This window comes from Staurois parvus, unplaced genomic scaffold, assembly GCF_062004578.1.
Source record: "Staurois parvus isolate SC_StPar_1 unplaced genomic scaffold, SC_StPar_1.0 ptg003393l, whole genome shotgun sequence".
NCBI lineage: Eukaryota > Metazoa > Chordata > Amphibia > Anura > Ranidae > Staurois > Staurois parvus.
The window spans coordinates 67,111-88,164 of NW_028321189.1; the positions used below are offsets into that span (position 1 = coordinate 67,111).

At 50.3% G+C, this 21,054-nt stretch overlaps 1 protein-coding gene across 4 annotated transcripts in view; it reads left to right on the plus strand.

Annotated features, from left to right (window-relative positions):
• The window catches only part of HPS1 (HPS1 biogenesis of lysosomal organelles complex 3 subunit 1), a 99,444-nt gene that overhangs the window by 49,077 nt on the left and 29,313 nt on the right, over nucleotides 1-21,054 (plus strand). For all 4 annotated transcript variants that reach the window (XM_089667588.1, XM_089667585.1, XM_089667587.1 and 1 more), the window contains 5 exons: nucleotides 336-405; nucleotides 6,564-6,625; nucleotides 6,706-6,873; nucleotides 13,143-13,322; nucleotides 18,321-18,388. In XM_089667588.1, the coding sequence (XP_089523714.1) occupies nucleotides 336-405; nucleotides 6,564-6,625; nucleotides 6,706-6,873; nucleotides 13,143-13,322; nucleotides 18,321-18,388 (548 nt within the window). The remainder of the gene's footprint in view (nucleotides 1-335; nucleotides 406-6,563; nucleotides 6,626-6,705; nucleotides 6,874-13,142; nucleotides 13,323-18,320; nucleotides 18,389-21,054) is intronic.

Consider the following 21,054-nt stretch of genomic DNA (forward strand, 5'->3'; position numbering starts at 1 on the left):
AATATACGGGCAGCACAGTGGCTAAGCGGTTAGCACTTCTGCCTGGCAGTACTCGGGTCATTGGTTTGAATCCCAACCATGGCACCACCTGACTGGAGTTTGCATGGTCTCCCTGTGCCTGTGTGGGTTTCCTCCAGTACTCCGGTTTCCTCCCACACTGCAAAAACATGCTGTCTAAATTGGCCCTAGTATATATGAATGTAAGTTAGGGACCTTAGATTGTACGCTCCTCGGGGGCGGGGCCTGATGTGACTGTACAATATAGATGTAAAGCGTGGAGTACATTGATGGCGATATATAAGTACCTGAAATAAATAATTATATTCCTGTTTTAGGACATAGAAGACAATGTGGCCCAAGAGGAATATTTTACCCCCAACCCATCTCCAAGTGGCACCAGCTCAGGTTTGTTTCTCAGGAAATATTGGGAGATAATTGTCACTCTGTAGAACTTTGCTTTGTGTATTGTGGCCCCTAACAATTACAAGTACATTGAATAGTATGCATACCAGTGCGGACCTCCACAGGAATGGGTCACCTTCCACCCTTGGGTCTCCTTCTACTGTTGGGTCGCCTTCCACCGTTGGGTCTCCTTCTACTGTTGGGTCGCCTTCCACCGTTGGGTCTCCTTCCACCATTGGGTCTCCTTCTACTGTTGGGTCGCCTTCCACCGTTGGGTCTCCTTCTACTGTTGGGTCTCCTTCCACCGTTGGGTCTCCTTCCACTGTTGGGTCTCCTTCCACCGTTGGGTCGACCTTCCACTGTTGGGTCGCCTTCCACCGTTTGGTCACCCTCCATTGTTGGGTCGCCCTCCATTGTTGGGTTGCCCTCCATTGTTGGGTCGCCTTCCACCGTTGGGTCGCCTTCCACCGTTGGGTCGCCTTCCACTGTTTGGTCGCCCTCCATTGTTGGGTCGCCCTCCATTGTTGGGTCACCTTCCACCGTTGGGTCGCCCTCCACCGTTGGGTCACCCTCCACCGTTGGGTCGCCCTCCACCGTTGGGTCGCCCTCCACCGTTGGGTCGCCCTCCACCGTTGGGTCACCGTCCACCGTTGGGTCGCCGTCCACTGTTGGGTCGCCGTCCACCGTTGGATCGTCAAATATTCCCGGGATCAATATTCGGATATTCCCAGGATCAATATTTAGGTATTCCCTGGATCAATATTTGGATATTCCTGTGATCAATAATCGGATATTCCCGGGATCAATAATCGGATATTCCCCGGATCACCTTTCCCTATAAATGTTCTATCCAGTTATATTCTGTGTATCCAAGAAAGAATCCAGGACTTTCCTACAGCAATCCACTGATTGGCCACACCCAACTCTGGAGGGAGTCTATTCCACATTCTCAGCTCTTACTGTGAAGAAACCTTCCCGTTTAACTGGTAACTGTCCAGATTTCACCTCGTTGGTCTAACAAGACATTTTGTTCATTTGCGTTGCATGTTGTTGGTTTCTGCACAACACTGAGATCGTCCTTTTTTTCTGAATGTGGGATCTTTAGAAAAGTCCATAAAACGAATTTCTCAGCAATTCCATTTGCCAAACTGGACCAACTGTAAGTCCGGCTTCTGATTAGAGACGTCCAATAGGAACATTCGCTGAGTTTGGTTTTGTTTGTTAAGTTAATAATTTGGTTTCATCATATTTGTTGTCAGATTGATTTGTTTTCAGAATTCGTTTCCGTATATCAGTTATTTTCAGATCAGTCTGACATTTTCATTTCAGAGAACCGCTATATTTGTTCTATTCTATTCTATATAGCAGGAATCCTCTTATTTCACTTTATACCTTACTGTATTTATTGCATTATACACCATATCGCCTCAAGTATTGGCCCCGCCCTTTGCACGCACATGACCTTTAATGGCCCCCCAGTCTTAGTCCGTAGGGTTCAATATTGAGTTGGCCCCGCCCTTCCCACACACATGACCTTTAATGGCCCCCCAGTCTTAGTCCGTAGGGTTCAATATTGAGTTGGCCCCGCCCTTCCCACACACATGACCTTTAATGGCCCCCCAGTCTTAGTCCGTAGGGTTCAATATTGAGTTGGCCCCGCCCTTTCCACACACATGACCTGTAATGGCCCCCCAGTCTTAGTCCGTAGGGTTCAATATTGAGTTGGCCCCACCCTTTCCACACACATGACCTGTAATGGCCCCCCAGTCTTAGTCCGTAGGGTTCAATATTGAGTTGGCCCCGCCCTTCCCACGCACATGACCTTTAATGGCCTCCCAGTCTTAGTCCGTAGGGTTCAATATTGAGTTGGCCCCGCCCTTTCCACACACATGACCTTTAATGACCCCCCCAGTCTTAGTCCGTAGGGTTCAATATTGAGTTGGCCCCGCCCTTTGCACCTATAACAGCTCCAACTCTTCTGGGAAGGCCGTCCACAAGGTTTAGGAGGGTGTCTATGGGAAGGTTGGACCATTCTTCCAGAAGCACATTTGTCAGGTCAGGCACTGATTTCGGGGGAGGGGGCCTGGCTCGCAGTCTCCGCTCTAATTCATCCCAAAGGTGTTCTATGGGGTTGAGGTCAGGACTCTGTGCAGGACAGTCAAGTTCCTCCACCCCAAACTGGCTCCTCCATGTCTTTATGGACCTTGCTTTGTGCACTGGTGGGCAGTCATGTTGGAACAGGAAGGGGCCGCCCCAAACTCCTCCCACAAAGGTGGGAGCATGAAATTGTCCAAAATGTCGCCTTAAGAGTTCCCTTCACTGGAACTAGGGGGCCAACCCAACCCCTGAAAAACACCCCCACACCATAATCCCCCCTCCACCAAACTTTACACTTGGCACAATGCAGTCAGGCAAGTACCGTTCTCCTGGTCACCACCAAACCCAGACACGTCCATCGGATGGCCAGACAGAGAAGTGTGATTGGTCACCCCAGAGAACACGTCTCCATTGCTCTAGAGTCCAGTGGCAGCGTGCTTTACACCACGGCATCCGACGCTTTGCATTGCACTTGGTGATGGAAGGCTTGGATGCAGCTGCTCGGCCATGGAAACCCATTCCATGAAGCTCTCTACGCACTGTTGTTGGGATCATCTGAAGGCCACACCAAGTTTGGAGGTCTTTAGCTATTGACTCTGCAGACAGTTGGTGACTTCTGCGCACTGTGCGCTTCAGCATGACCCCGCCCTGTCATGTGACGTGGCCTACCACTTGGTGGCTGAGTGGCTGTTGTTCCCAGTGGCTTCCACTTTGTTATAATCCCACTAACAGTTGAGCGTGGAATATTTAGTAGCCAGGAAATGTCACGGATGGACTTATTGCCCAGGTGGCCACCTATCACGGGACCACGCTTGGAGTCACTGAGCTCCTGAGAGCGACCCATTCTTTCACCCATGTTTGTAGAAGCAGTCTGCATGCCTAGGGGCTTGACTGTATACACCCGTGTCCATGGAGGGGATTGGAACACCCAAATCACATGATATGGAGGGGATTGGAACCCCTGAATCACATGATATGGAGGGGATTGGAGCACCTGAATCACATGATATGGAGGGGATTGGAGCACCTGAATCACATGATATGGAGGGGATTGGAACACCCAAATCACATGATATGGAGGGGATTGGAACACCTGAATCACATGATTGGGAGGGGATTGGAACACCTGAATCACATGATTGGGAGGGGATTGGAACACCTGAATCACATGATTGGGAGGGGATTGGAACACCTGAATCACATGATTGGGAGGGGATTGGAACACCTGAATCACATGATATGGAGGGGATTGGAACACCTGAATCACATGATATGGAGGGGATTGGAACACCTGAATCACATGATATGGAGGGGATTGGAACACCTGAATCACATGATATGGAGGGGATTGGAACACCTGAATCACATGATATGGAGGGGATTGGAACACCTGAATCACATGATATGGAGGGGATTGGAACACCTGAATCACATGATATGGAGAGGATTGGAGCACCTGAATCACATGATATGGAGGGGATTGGAACACCTGAATCACATGATATGGAGGGGATTGGAACACCTGAATCACATGATATGGAGAGGATTGGAGCACCTGAATCACATGATATGGAGGGGATTGGAACACCTGAATCACATGATATGGAGGGGATTGGAACACCTGAATCACATGATATGGAGAGGATTGGAGTACCTGAATCACATGATATGGAGAGGATTGGAACACCTGAATCACATGATATGGAGGGGATTAGAACACCTGATTTACATGATATGGAGGGGATTGGAACACCTGAATCAGATGATTGGGAGGGGATTGGAACACCTGAATCAGATGATTGGGAGGGGATTGGAACACCTGAATCACATGATTGGGAGGGGATTGGAACACCTGAATCACATGATATGGAGGGGATTGGAACACCTGAATCACATGATTGGGAGGGTATTGGAACACCTGAATCACATGATATGGAGGGGATTGGAACACCTGATTTACATGATATGGAGGGGATTGGAACACCTGAATCACATGATATGGAGGGGATTGGAACACCTGAATCACATGATTGGGAGGGTATTGGAACACCTGAATCACATGATATGGAGGGGATTGGAACACCTGAATCACATGATATGGAGGGGATTGGAACACCTGAATCACATGATATGGAGGGGATTGGAACACCTGATTTACATGATATGGAGGGGATTGGAACACCTGAATCACATGATATGGAGGGGATTGGAACACCTGAATCACATGATATGGAGGGGATTGGAACACCTGAATCACATGATATGGAGGGGATTGGAACACCTGAATCACATGATATGGAGGGGATTGGAACACCTGAATCACATGATTTGGGGGGTGGGCCCAATACTTTTGGCAATATACTGTATTTCCATTTTCTAAATTGGAATTCATTTTCAAAATTCGAATACATTTTCGAATTCAGAAACTTTATTTTGAATTCATTAAAATTACTATTGTGATCTGAAAATTCAGATATATTTGAGTCTTCGAATAATGAAAATTTCATCAGAATTTTTTGATTCGTAAAACGAATTGCACGTCTACTTCTAATAGATTAGTGAGAAGACTCGTCACATACAGGACATTGAAACATGAAGGAGAGTATTGGGAGAACACAACTGGAAATTGGGGTTTAAACATAGTAAGCCGCTGCTTTCAGCTTAGTCCTTGCAATACAGGTCCAAGCGTTGGGTCCCTGGAGGGTTGGGTCCCTGGAGGGTTGGGTGCCTGGAGGGTTGGGTCCCTGGAGGGTTGGGTCCCTGAAGGGTTGGGTCCGTGGAGCGTTGGGTCCGTGGAGGGTTGAGTCTGTGGAGGGTTGGGTCCGTGAAGCGTTGGGTCCGTGGAGGGTTGGGTCCATGGAGGGTTGGGTCCGTGGAGGGTTGGGTCCGTGGAGCGTTGGGTCCGTGGAGGGTTGGGTCCGTGGAGCGTTGGGTCCGTGGAGCGTTGGGTCCGTGGAGGGTTGGGTCCGTGGAGGGTTGGGTCCGTGGAGGGTTGGGTCCGTGGAGCGTTGGGCACGTGGAGGGTTGGGCCCGTGGAGGGTTGGGCCCGTGGAGGGTTGGGCCCGTGGAGGGTTGGGTCCGTGAAGGGTTGAGTCTGTGGAGGGCTGGGTTCCTGGAGGGTTGGGTCCCTGGAGGGTTGGGCACATGGAGGGTTGGGTTCCTGGAGGGTTGGGCACATGGAGGGTTGGGTCCCTGGAGGGCTGGGTCCCTGGAGGGTTGGGTTCCTGAAGGGTTGGGTCCCTGGAGGGCTGGGTCCCTGGAGGGTTGGGTCCCTGGAGGGTTGGGTCCCTGGAGGGTTGGGTCCCTGGAGGGCTGGGCCCCTGGAGGGCTGGGTCCCTGGAGGGTTGGGCACATGGAGGGTTTGGTCCCTGAAAGGTTGGGTCCCTGGAGGGCTGGGTCCCTGGAGGGCTGGGTCCCTGAAGGGTTGGGTCCCTGGAGGGCTGGGTCCCTGGAGGGTTGGGCACATGGAGGGTTTGGTCCCTGAAAGGTTGGGTCCCTGGTGGGTTGGGCACATGAGATATGGTTATATTTGCAGAACTATTCACAGGAAGTCATGTTTTTGCTGTTTTTGCTGTTTTTTTAGAGCCAGGTTGTAAAGCGTCTCATGTGCTGCAAAAGCTCGGCTCCGGAGATTTGTTTTATGAACTTGTATTGATGATCCTCCTACAGAAACATAAAAGGACAGCAGAAAAGAGACCAAAATGTTCCGCTGAGTTTGCCCGATTTTTCTGTCTTTTAACTTTTCTGTCTCCGATAACATTGGGGCATCTTTCTGCTAGTTATAGGTTAGTAAAGCGCAGGACTGACCTGACCTTCCCTGAAGGGGTGGGAGCACCTTAGAATAATGGAGGAACAAGAAAACATGACCTGCTGACTCTGCCCTACGTGTGCCTTGCGTGTGCCTTGCGTGTGCCTTACATGTGCTCTCTCCTTGGAGATAATAATGTGTCAGCTCATCATTTTACATTATTTGGAAGCTCTTTAGGAAATTGATTTCAGCAACTAGGAAAACCTTTTTTCTTCTTTTGAAAATAACAAAATTGATTCTGTGTTTAAAACCGAAGGTGGTGGAAGTTGGATGGATGACGCCTCGTCCACCTCTAGCCTGGGAGATCCTGAAATCCAGGTAACGTGTATCTGGAAATGGAGTCTACTGCCTGTGTGATAGACGTGTGTGTGGACTGATCTGTATCTTATGACCCTCAGATTGCAGAAGACAGTCTAAAAATTCTGTCTGGTCCTCTTCCGGAATCCACCAACACAAGGAGGGTGTTTCTGGATGCCAACCTGAGGGATGGATATTGTCCCATGATGCCTCATTCCATGTACTGCCTGCCGCTGTGGCATGGGATGTCCCTGGTGCTCCTGACGAAGGTAAATAGCTGCATAGTATATAACAAGCCGGTGTGATACTTTCATGGGGAAGACATTGTGGGTCCCACAGAAGTATCCAGCATTCCTTTCAGTTTCTATTTATTTGTCATGGACAGGAGAGTAGACATGACAACGGTCTTTACTTCGGGAAATCTTCCCATTCACCACAAACGTAAGCAGCATTCTTCCCACCGACCCCCAATGTAAGGGACATTCTTCCCACCGACCCCCAATGTAAGGGACATTCTTCCCACCGACCCCCAATGTAAGGGACATTCTTCCCACCGACCCCCAATGTAAGGGACATTCTTCCCACCGACCCCCAATGTAAGGGACATTCATCCCACCGACCCCCAATGTAAGGGACATTCATCCCACCGACCCCCAATGTAAGGGACATTCTTCCCACTGACCTCCAATGTAAGGGACATTCTTCCCACTGACCCCCAATGTAAGGGACATTCTTCCCACTGACCACCAATGTAAGGGACATTCTTCCCTCTGACCCCCAATGTAAGGGACATTCTTCCCACTGACCCCCAATGTAAGGGACATTCTTCCCACCGACCCCCAATGTAAGGGACATTCTTCCCACTGACCCCCAATGTAAGGGACATTCTTCACACTGACCCCCAATGTAAGGGACATTCTTCACACTGACCCCCAATGTAAGGGACATTCTTCCCACTGACCCCCAATGTAAGGGACATTCTTCCCACTGACCCCCAATGTAAGGGACATTCTTCCCACTGACCCCCAATGTAAGGGACATTCTTCCCACTGACCTCCAATGTAAGGAACATTCTTCCCACTGACCCCCAATGTAAGGGACATTCTTCCCACTGACCCCCAATGTAAGGGACATTCTTCCCACTGACCCCCAATGTAAGGGACATTCCTCCCACTGACCCCCAATGTAAGGGACGTTCTTCCCACTGACCCCCCAATGTAAGGGACGTTCTTCCCACCGACCCCCAATGTAAGGGACATTCTTCCCACCGACCACCAATGTAAGGGACATTCATCCCACCGACCCCCAATGTAAGGGACATTCTTCCCACTGACCCCCCAATGTAAGGGACATTCTTCCCACTGACCTCCAATGTAAGGGACATTCTTCCCACTGACCACCAATGTAAGGGACATTCTTCCCTCTGACCCCCAATGTAAGGGACATTCTTCCCACTGACCCCCAATGTAAGGGACATTCTTCCCACCGACCCCCAATGTAAGGGACATTCTTCCCACTGACCCCCAATGTAAGGGACATTCCTCCCACTGACCCCCAATGTAAGGGACGTTCTTCCCACTGACCCCCCAATGTAAGGGACGTTCTTCCCACCGATCCCCAATGTAAGGGACATTCTTCCCACTGACCACCAATGTAAGGGACATTCTTCCCACTGACCTCCAATGTAAGGGACATTCTTCCCACTGACCCCCAATGTAAGGGACATTCTTCCCACTGACCCCCAATGTAAGGGACATTCTTCCCACTGATCACCAATGTAAGGGACATTCTTCCCACTGACCACCAATGTAAGGGACATTCTTCCCACTGACATCCAATGTAAGGGACATTCTTCCCACTGACCACCAATGTAAGGGACATTCTTCCCTCTGACCCCCAATGTAAGGGACATTCTTCCCACTGACCCCCAATGTAAGGGACATTCTTCCCACCGACCCCCAATGTAAGGGACATTCTTCCTACCGATCCCCAATGTAAGGGACATTCTTCCCACCGACCACCAATGTAAGGGACATTCTTCCCACCGACCACCAATGTAAGGGACATTCTTCCCACCGACCCCCAATGTAAGGGACATTCTTCCCACCGACCACCAATGTAAGGGACATTCTTCCCACTGACCCCCAATGTAAGGGACATTCTTCCCACTGACCCCCAATGTAAGGGACATTCTTCCCACTGACCCCCAATGTAAGGGACATTCTTCCCACTGACCCCCAATGTAAGGGACATTCTTCCCACTGACCCCCAATGTAAGGGACGTTCTTCCCACTGACCACCAATGTAAGGGACGTTCTTCTCACTGACCCCCAATGTAAGGGACGTTCTTTCCACCGACCCCCAATGTAAGGGACATTCTTCCCACCGACCCCCAATGTAAGGGACATTCTACCCACTGACCCCCAATGTAAGGGACATTCTTCCCACTGTCCCCCAATGTAAGGGACATTCTTCCCACTGCCCCCCAATGTAAGGGACATTCTTCCCACTGACCCCCAATGTAAGGGACATTCTTCCCACTGACCCCCAATGTAAGGGACATTCTTCCCACTGATCACCAATGTAAGGGACATTCTTCCCACTGACCCCCAATGTAAGGGACATTCTTCCCACTGACCACCAATGTAAGGGACATTCTTCCCACTGACCCCCAATGTAAGGGACATTCTTCCCACTGACCCCCAATGTAAGGGACATTCTTCCCACTGACCACCAATGTAAGGGACATTTTTCCCACTGACCACCAATGTAAGGGACATTCTTCCCACTGACCACCAATGTAAGGGACATTCTTCCCACTGACCCCCAATGTAAGGGACATTCTTCCCACTGACCACCAATGTAAGGGACATTCTTCCCACTGACCACCAATGTAAGGGACATTCTTCCCACTGACCCCCAATGTAAGGGACATTCTTCCCACTGACCACCAATGTAAGGGACATTCTTCCCACTGACCCCCAATGTAAGGGACATTCTTCCCACCGACCACCAATGTAAGGGACATTTTTCCCACTGATCACCAATGTAAGGGACATTCTTCCCACTGACCCCCCAATGTAAGGGACATTCTTCCCACTGACCCCCAATGTAAGGGACATTTTTCCCACTGATCACCAATGTAAGGGACATTCTTCCCACTGACCCCCAATGTAAGGGACATTCTTCCCACTGACCCCCAATGTAAGGGACATTCTTCCCACTGACCACCAATGTAAGGGACATTCTTCCCACTGACCCCCAATGTAAGGGACATTCTTCCCACTGACCCCCAATGTAAGGGACATTCTTCCCACTGACCCCCAATGTAAGGGACATTCTTCCCACTGATCACCAATGTAAGGGACATTCTTCCCACCGACCCCCAATGTAAGGGACATTCTTCCCACTGACCCTCCAATGTAAGGGACATTCTTCCCACTGACCACCAATGTAAGGGACATTCTTCCCACCGATCCCCAATGTAAGGGACATTCTTCCCACCGACCCCCAATGTAAGGGACATTCTTCCCACCGACCCCCAATGTAAGGGACATTCTTCCCACTGACCCCCAATGTAAGGGACATTCTACCCACTGACCCCCAATGTAAGGGACATTCTACCCACTGACCCCCAATGTAAGGGACATTCTTCCCACTGACCCCCAATGTAAGGGACATTCTTCCCACTGACCCCCAATGTAAGGGACATTCTTCCCACTGACCCCCAATGTAAGGGACATTCTACCCACTGACCCCCAATGTAAGGGACATTCTACCCACTGACCCCCAATGTAAGGGACATTCTTCCCACTGACCCCCAATGTAAGGGACATTCTTCCCACTGACCCCCAATGTAAGGGACATTCTTCCCACTGACCCCCAATGTAAGGAACATTCTTCCCACTGACCCGCCATGTAAGGGACATTCTTCCCACTGACCCCCAATGTAAGGGACATTCTTCCCACTGACCCCCAATGTAAGGGACATTCTACCCACTGACCCCCAATGTAAGGGACATTCTACCCACTGACCCCCAATGTAAGGGACATTCTTCCCACTGACCCCCAATGTAAGGGACATTCTTCCCACTGACCCCCAATGTAAGGGACATTCTACCCACTGACCCCCAATGTAAGGGACATTCTTCCCACTGACCCCCAATGTAAGGGACATTCTACCCACTGACCCCCAATGTAAGGGACATTCTACCCACTGACCCCCAATGTAAGGGACATTCTTCCCACTGACCCCCAATGTAAGGGACATTCTTCCCACTGACCCCCAATGTAAGGGACATTCTACCCACTGACCCCCAATGTAAGGGACATTCTTCCCGCTGACTCCCAATGTAAGGGACATTCTTCCCCCTGAGCACCAATGTAAGGGACATTCTTCCCACTGACCCCCAATGTAAGGGACATTCTTCCCACTGACCCCCAATGTAAGGGACATTCTTCCCACTGACCCCCAATGTAAGGGACATTCTTCCCACTGACCCCCAATGTAAGGGACATTCTTCCCACTGACCCCCAATGTAAGGGACATTCTTCCCACTGACCCCCAATGTAAGGGACATTCTTCCCACTGACCCCCAATGTAAGGGACATTCTTCCCACCGACCCCCAATGTAAGGGACATTCTTCCCACCGACCCCCAATGTAAGGGACATTCTTCCCACCGACCCCCAATGTAAGGGACATTCTTCCCACCGACCCCCAATGTAAGGGACATTCTACCCACTGACCCCCAATGTAAGGGACATTCTACCCACTGACCCCCAATGTAAGGGACATTCTTCCCACTGACCCCCAATGTAAGGGACATTCTTCCCACTGACCCCCAATGTAAGGGACATTCTTCCCACTGACCCCCAATGTAAGGGACATTCTACCCACTGACCCCCAATGTAAGGGACATTCTACCCACTGACCCCCAATGTAAGGGACATTCTTCCCACTGACCCCCAATGTAAGGGACATTCTTCCCACTGACCCCCAATGTAAGGGACATTCTTCCCACTGACCCCCAATGTAAGGGACATTCTTCCCACTGACCCCCAATGTAAGGGACATTCTTCCCACTGACCACCAATGTAAGGGACATTCTTCCCACCGACCCCCAATGTAAGGGACATTCTTCCCACTGACCACCAATGTAAGGGACATTCTTCCCACTGATCCCCAATGTGAGGGACATTCTTCCCACTGACCCCCAATGTAAGGGACATTCTTCCCACTGATTACCAATGTAAGGGACATTCTTCCCACTGACCCCCAATGTAAGGGACATTCTTCCCACTGACCCCCAATGTAAGGGACATTCTTCCCACTGACCCCCCATGTAAGGGACATTCTTCCCACTGACCCCCAATGTAAGGGACATTCTTCCCACTGACCCCCAATGTAAGGGACATTCTACCCACTGACCCCCAATGTAAGGGACATTCTACCCACTGACCCCCAATGTAAGGGACATTCTTCCCACTGACCCCCAATGTAAGGGACATTCTTCCCACTGACCCCCAATGTAAGGGACATTCTACCCACTGACCCCCAATGTAAGGGACATTCTTCCCACTGACCCCCAATGTAAGGGACATTCTACCCACTGACCCCCAATGTAAGGGACATTCTACCCACTGGCCCCCAATGTAAGGGACATTCTTCCCACTGACCCCCAATGTAAGGGACATTCTTGCCACTGACCCCCAATGTAAGGGACATTCTTCCCACTGACCCCCAATGTAAGGGACATTCTACCCACTGACCCCCAATGTAAGGGACATTCTTCCCGCTGACTCCCAATGTAAGGGACATTCTTCCCACTGACCCCCAATGTAAGGGACATTCTTCCCACTGACTCCCAATGTAAGGGACATTCTTCCCACTGACCCCCAATGTAAGGGACATTCTTCCCACTGACCCCCAATGTAAGGGACATTCTTCCCACTGACCCCCAATGTAAGGGACATTCTACCCACTGACCCCCCAATGTAAGGGACATTCTTCCCACTGACCCCCAATGTAAGGGACATTCTTCCCACTGACCCCCAATGTAAGGGACATTCTACCCACTGACCCCCCAATGTAAGGGACATTCTTCCCACTGACCCCCAATGTAAGGGACATTCTTCCCACCGACCATCACACTAAGGTGCCACGAGCTGCCGATATAGTATTTATTAGTAGGGTTCCCCGAGACCTGACAGAAGTTTTTCAGGGTTCCACCATGAAAGAGGCTGAACGAGACCATAGAGCGATGCAGACTACAAATACGGGAATTCACCCAAATACATTGCTGAAGCTTCTCCTCCATTTCTGTATTCTGTGCTGCTGGCATGTCTGCTGGGACTCTGCTGATCTTCAGCCTTGGACGGCTCAGGAGGTTTGTTGATATGGATGGAGAAGTATTGCTCGGGGGCCCCATGAGTTGTCAGTCCACCCCTGGTATCGGCATGCTGTGCGGTTTATCTGATTTATGTTGGGGATAACGCCTAGAAATGACTAAACCGTTCCTCCCTTTGTGCTCCGGCAGTTCTCAGGAAGTCATCTTGGGCTCTCGTTGTACCAACTCTTGGATGGATTCAGTATGATGGAGAAGAAGCTCACCGAGGGGCAGGACATTCAGCACATTCTACGCTCACATCCCTTCATGGCCGACCTCAGGCAAAGAACAGACAGATTTGTGAAAAGCCTTGGAGGCCGCGAAACTCCAGTATGTCCTTCTATATATTTATTTATTTATATGAGGTGCTTCTATTCACTAGAATATTCAAATGTGTAGACCGACCTTTCTCAACCAGCGTTCCTTCACAAATGAGCAATTCCTGCCTCTGATATGTAACCACTGACAACCAATGGGACATTCTACCCACTGACCCCCAATGTAAGGGACATTCTTCCCACTGATTACCAATGTAAGGGACATTCTTCCCACTGACCCCCAATGTAAGGGACGTTCTTCCTACTGACCCCCCAATGTAAGGGACGTTCCTCCCACTGACCCCCAATGTAAGGGACATTCTTCCCACTGACCCCCAATGTAAGGGACATTCTACCCACTGACCCCCAATGTAAGGGACATTCTACCCACTGACCCCCAATGTAAGGGACATTCTTCCCACTGACCCCCAATGTAAGGGACATTCTTCCCACTGACCCCCCAATGTAAGGGACATTCTTCCCACTGACCCCCAATGTAAGGGACATTCTTCCCACTGATCACCAATGTAAGGGACATTCTTCCCACTGACCCCCAATGTAAGGGACATTCTTCCCACTGACCCCCAATGTAAGGGACATTCTTCCCACTGACCCCCAATGTAAGGGACATTCTTCCCACTGACCCCCAATGTAAGGGACATTCTTCCCACCGACCCCCAATGTAAGGGACATTCTTCCCACTGACCCCCAATGTAAGGGACATTCTTCCCACTGACCCCCAATGTAAGGGACATTCTTCCCACTGACCCCCAATGTAAGGGACATTCTTCCCACTGACCCCCAATGTAAGGGACATTCTTCTCACTGACCCCCAATGTAAGGGACATTCTTCCCACTGACCCCCAATGTAAGGGACATTCTTCCCACTGACCCCCAATGTAAGGGGCATTCTTCCCACTGACCCGCAATGTAAGGGACATTCTTCCCACCGACCCCCAATGTAAGGGACATTCTTCCCACCGACCCCCAATGTAAGGGACATTCTACCCACTGACCCCCAATGTAAGGGACATTCTACCCACTGACCCCCAATGTAAGGGACATTCTTCCCACTGACCCCCAATGTAAGGGACATTCTTCCCACTGACCCCCAATGTAAGGGACATTCTTCCCACTGACCCCCAATGTAAGGGACATTCTACCCACTGACCCCCAATGTAAGGGACATTCTACCCACTGACCCCCAATGTAAGGGACATTCTTCCCACTGACCCCCAATGTAAGGGACATTCTTCCCACTGACCCCCAATGTAAGGGACATTCTTCCCACTGACCCCCAATGTAAGGGACATTCTTCCCACCGACCCCCAATGTAAGGGACATTCTTCCCACTGACCACCAATGTAAGGGACATTCTTCCCACCGACCCCCAATGTAAGGGACATTCTTCCCACTGACCACCAATGTAAGGGACATTCTTCCCACTGATCCCCAATGTAAGGGACATTCTTCCCACTGACCCCCAATGTAAGGGACATTCTTCCCACTGACCCCCAATGTAAGGGACATTCTTCCCACTGACCCCCAATGTAAGGGGCATTCTTCCCACTGACCCGCAATGTAAGGGACATTCTTCTCACTGACCCCCAATGTAAGGGACATTCTTCCCAGTAACTACAATGCCCATCATGCCTCTGCTTCTGAGAGTCCTGCCTGTTGCTGGCAGTGTCTTGCCACTGGGACTGGAGTGTCGAGGTTTCCTACCTTTTAACTACTCCTCAATAGCAGAGGGTCCCTAGGTCTCAACCACTCATCGATACCGGATGTTCCCTACCCCTGAGCTACACCTCAATAGTAGAGGTTCCCTACCCTTTAACTACTCATCGTACCAGAGGTTCCCTACCCCTGAGGTACTCATCGATACCGGAGGTTCCCTACCCCTGAGGTACTCATCAATAGCAGAGGTTCCCTACCCCTCAACTACTCATTGGTACTAGAGGTTCCCTACCCCTGAGGTACTCATCGATACCGGAGGTTCCCTACCCCTGAGCATCTCATTAATACCGGAGGTTCCCTACCTCTGAGCTACTCATCAATAGCAGAGGTTCCCTACATCTCAACTACTCATTGATGGTGGAAGTTGCCAACCCCTCAACTACTCATTGATACCAGAGGTTCCCTACCCCTGAGCTACTCATTGATACCAAAGTTTCCCTACCCCTGAGCTACTCATCAATACCTGAGGTTCCCTACCCCTCAACTACTCGTTGATACCAGAGGTTCCCTTCCCCTGAGGTACTCATCTATACCAGAGGTTCCCTCCCCCTGAGCTACTCATCAATACCAGAGATTCCCTACCCCTGAGATTCTCATTAATACCATAGGTTCCCTCCCCCTGAGCTACTCATCAATACCAGAGGTTCCCTACCCCTGAGATTCTCATTAATACCATGGGTTCCCTTCCCCTGAGGTACTCATCTATACCGGAGGTTCCCTCCCCCTGAGCTACTCATCAATACCAGAGGTTCCCTACCCCTGTTATTGATACTTTGATACTGGTATTGATACTGGAGGTTGCCTACCCCTGAACTACACATTAATATCAGAGGTTGCCTATCCCTCAACTACTCATTGGTACTGGAGGTTGCCTATCCCTTAACTACTCATTGGTACTGGAGGTTGCCTATCCCTCAACTACTCATTGATATCGGAGGTTGCCTATCCCTCAACTACTCATTGATACCGGAGGTTGCCTATCGCTCAACTACTCATTGGTACTGGAGGTTGCCTATCCCTCAACTACTCATTGGTACTGGAGGTTGCCTATCGCTCAACTACTCATTGGTACTGGAGGTTGCCTATCCCTCAACTACTCATTGATATTGGAGGTTGCCTATCCCTCAACTACTCATTGATATCGGAGGTTGCCTATCCCTCAACTACTCATTGATATCGGAGGTTGCCTATCCCTCAACTACTCATTGATACCGGAGGTTGCCTATCCCTCAACTACTCCTTGATACTGGAGGTTGCCTATCCCTCAACTACTCATTGATATCGGAGGTTGCCTATCCCTCAACTACTCATTGATACTGGAGGTTGCCTATCCCTCAACTACTCATTCATATCAAAGGTTGCCTATCCCTCAACTACTCATTGGTACCGGAGGTTGCCTACCCCTCAACTACTCATTGATATTGGAGGTTGCCTACTCCTCAACTACTCATTGATACCAGAGGTTGCCTACCCCTCATTGATATTGGTACCGGAGGTTGCCTACCCCTCACTGATATTGGTACTGGAGGTTTCCTATCCCTCACTGATATTGGTACCGGAGGTTGCCTCCCCCTCACTGATATTGGTACCGGAGGTTGCCTACCCCTCACTGATATTGGTACCGGAGGTTGCCTACCCCTCATTGATATTGGTACCGGAGGTTGCCTACCCCTCATTGATATTGGTACCGGAGGTTGCCTACCCCTCACTGATATTGGTACCAGAGGTTGCCTACCTCTCACTGATATTGGTACTGGAGGTTGCCTACCCCTCACTGATATTGGTACTGGAGGTTTCCTATCCCTCACTGATATTGGTACCGGAGGTTGCCTCCCCCTCACTGATATTGGTACCGGAGGTTGCCTCCCCCTCACTGATATTGGTACCGGAGGTTGCCTACCCCTCACTGATATTGGTACCGGAGGTTGCCTACCCCTCATTGATATTGGTACCGGAGGTTGCCTACCCCTCATTGATATTGGTACCGGAGGTTGCCTACCCCTCACTGATATTGGTACCAGAGGTTGCCTACCTCTCACTGATATTGGTACTGGAGGTTGCCTACCCCTCACTGATATTGGTACTGGAGGTTTCCTATCCCTCACTGATATTGGTACCGGAGGTTGCCTACCCCTCACTGATATTGGTACCAGAGGTTGCCTACCTCTCACTGATATTGGTACTGGAGGTTGCCTACCCCTCACTGATATTGGTACTGGAGGTTTCCTATCCCTCACTGATATTGGTACCGGAGGTTGCCTCCCCCTCACTGATATTGGTACCGGAGGTTGCCTACCCCTCACTGATATTGGTACCGGAGGTTGCCTACCCCTCATTGATATTGGTACCGGAGGTTGCCTACCCCTCATTGATATTGGTACCGGAGGTTGCCTACCCCTCATTGATATTGGTACCGGAGGTTGCCTACCCCTCATTGATATTGGTACCGGAGGTTGCCTACCCCTCATTGATATTGGTACCGGAGGTTGCCTACCCCTCATTGATATTGGTACCGGAGGTTGCCTACCCCTCATTGATATTGGTACCGGAGGTTGCCTACCCCTCATTGATATTGGTACCGGAGGTTGCCTACCCCTCATTGATATTGGTACCGGAGGTTGCCTACCCCTCACTGATATTGGTACCGGAGGTTGCCTACCCCTCATTGATATTGGTACCGGAGGTTGCCTACCCCTCATTGATATTGATACCGGAGGTTGCCTACCCCTCACTGATATTGGTACTGGAGGTTGCCTACCCCTCACTGATATTGGTACTGGAGGTTGCCTACCCCTCACTGATATTGGTACTGGAGGTTGCCTACCCCTCACTGATATTGGTACCGGAGGTTGCCTACCTCTCACTGATATTGGTACCGGAGGTTGCCTACCCCTCATTGATATTGGTTGCACTGTCAGGAGATGGCGGACCATATGAGAGTATGAGGCGTTGACAAGGCAGCAGCTGCTAGACTTCGGCTGACCTTTGACCTCCTGATAATAAAGCCGAAGTGTCTTCCTAAGACAACATAATAAATATAAATAACGTAAAAATATATTGATTATTCTAATGAATGAATTGTTTTTCAGCTTCTTCACCGGCTCAGTCAGGACTGGTTCTCTTTACATTACCATTCTGTGATTTCCCTAAATCCATTGTCTGGAGTATTCCATTAAAAAGTGCCAGAAAAGAAATGTAAAGAAACGATAATGTCCTCGGCATTGAAATGTCGCGCGTTCCAAGCTGCGTCTCCATAAAGTGTCTCTTTATTTAGTTGCAGAATACTTGGCTAGAATTCAAGAATAAAGCCTTCTCCAGATACGAGAGCGGAGCTCCAGCAGAGTAAGTACAAATAAATACCGCCGATGTTTCCTTCTGTATGCCGCACTTTCAGGCGCCAACATAAAAGAGCGCGCCATTGTTCCATTATACGGAGACGGCGTCTTTACAAATGAGGTTTGATTATTCCCAACATTCCTCCGCTGAAATCACTTCTGTTCTGTTGGGTTTTAGGACTTTTTATGAATATTATATTGTAAAATATGTAACCGTTATATTAATATTTGACATCATTTTGTGCCTTCGAGGGGGACTAATACACTACTTTAGGTCAGAGTGGTCCCTACAAAGGCTCATTAACCCCCTCCCGCCCACCCTATAGTAATATGACGGACGCAAGGCGGTTCTCTCATTCTGGGAGGAGTCATATGTCGTCCTCCTATTCCCACCGCGCATGCGCGGCTCAGGGAGCGCGCAGCGTGGCGAAGATGTCATCTCAGTCATGTGACCAGCTGTGTCCAATCACATGCAAACAGGGAAATGCTGGTTATCGGAATTTCTCTCCTCTCGAGCTGTCACGCTGACAGAGGAGAGGAGCGGAGAGCCGGTAATCGGCATTCCGCGGAGGGGACACGTACACTGATCATCAGGGCACTGATGATCAGTGTGGCCCCAGCAGCGCCACCTGTCAGTGTCCATCAGTGCCTTGTGTCAGTGCCACATCAATGCCAAATATCAGTGCCTACCAGTGCACATCAATGCCACATATCGGTGTCCATCTGAACTGCCTTTCAGTGTCACCCATCAATGCCAGTCAGTGCCGCCTATCAGTGCCGCCTATCAGTGCCATGTATCAGTGCTGCCTTTCAGTGCCCATCAGTGATGCCTGTCAATGCCCATCAGTGATGCCTCATCAGCGCACATCAGTGAAGGAGAAAAATCACTTATTTACAAAATTTTATAACAAAAACTAAGAAAAAACTTTTTTTTTTACATTTTCAGTGTTTTTTGGTTTGTTTAAGAAAAAAAAATCCCCGAGGTGATTAACCTCCCTGGCGTTTTTCCCGAGTGTAGCTCGGGGTAGAATTTCTATACCAAGAACGGTAACCCCGAGCTACACTCAGGCTTACCATGCAGCGTTCTCTGGGGGTCCCTGCAGCACTTACCTTGTCCTTCGTTCCCACGATGTGTCCCCTGCAGCGTCCCCGTCCATCTCCTCCGGCCGATGCCGGCATCCGGCTTCTGTGTTCCGGTCCCCGTGACGTCAGGACGTACGGGCGCCGCCTGCGGCGGGAAATTTAAAAAATTTAAAAAAATGTCTTTTTTTTTTTTTTCAATTTTAAATAGTAAAACATTGCTGTTTCATCCCATTTCACATACATTTTGTCCCGAGTGCTTTGTCCGGCGCCCTGCCTGCATTTTGTCTGTTCTTTCTGCCTGGAAACTTAGAAAAGTCCATGGCGTCCAAAAAGCGTCCCTTTACGTCAAAAGCGGTTTTAGACCGGCTAGAGAACAGCGATAGTAAATCAGAACCACTTGCAGAATTGAGTGATAATGATTGGTGGGGAAATTTTCCTAAAAATTACAGCCTACAATAAAAAACTATTTCCATGCGAAAAAATGGTATCGCTTTCAGCACAAAAAATCGGAAGGAATCATACCGCCAGGGAGGTTAAATACCACCAAAAGAAAGCTCTGTCTGTCACAAAAAAATGATAAAAATGTCATCTGGGTACAGTGTTGCATGACCGCGCAATTGTCATTCAAAGTGCGACAGCGCTGAAAGCTGAAAATTGGCCTGGGCAGGAAGGGGGTAGAAGTGCCCGGCAGGTAGGGAGGGGGTAGAAGTGCCCTGTAGGCAGGAAGGGGGTAGAAGTGTCCTGTAGGCAGGAAGGGGGTAGAAGTGCCCTGTAGGCAGGAAGGGGGTAGAAGTTCCCGGTAGGCAGGAAGGAGGTAGAAGTGCCCTGTAGGCAGGAAGGGGGTAGAAGTGTCCTGTAGGCAGGAAGGGGGTAGAAGTGTCCTGTAGGCAGGAAGGGGGTAGAAGTGTCCTGTAGGCAGGAAGGGGGTAGAAGTGCCCTGTCGGCAGGAAGGGGGTAGAAGTGCCCGGTGGGCAGGAAGGGGGTAGAAGTGCCCGGTGGGCAGGAAGGGGGTAGAAGTGCCCGGTGGGCAGGAAGGGGGTAGAAGTGCTCTGTAGGCAGGAAGGGGGTAGAAGTGCCCGGTGGGCAGGAAGGGGGTAGAAGTGTCCGGTGGGCAGGAAGGGGGTAGAAGTGCCCGGTAGGCAGGAAGGTGGTAGAAGTGCCCGGTAGGCAGGAAGGGGGTAGAAGTGTCCTGTAGGCAGGAAGGGGGTAGAAGTTCCCGGTAGGCAGGAAGGAGGTAGAAGTGCCCTGTAGGCAGGAAGGGGGTAGAAGTGTCCTGTAGGCAGGAAGGGGGTAGAAGTGCCCTGTAGGCAGGAAGGGGGTAGAAGTGCCCGGTGGGCAGGAAGGGGGTAGAAGTGCTCTGTAGGCAGGAAGGGGGTAGAAGTGCCCTGTAGGCAGGAAGGGGGTAGAAGTGCCCGGTAGGCAGGAAGGGGGTAGAAGTGTCCTGTAGGCAGGAAGGGGGTAGAAGTGCCCTGTCGGCAGGAAGGGGGTAGAAGTGCCCGGTGGGCAGGAAGGGGGTAGAAGTGCCCGGTGGGCAGGAAGGGGGTAGAAGTGCCCGGTGGGCAGGAAGGGGGTAGAAGTGCTCTGTAGGCA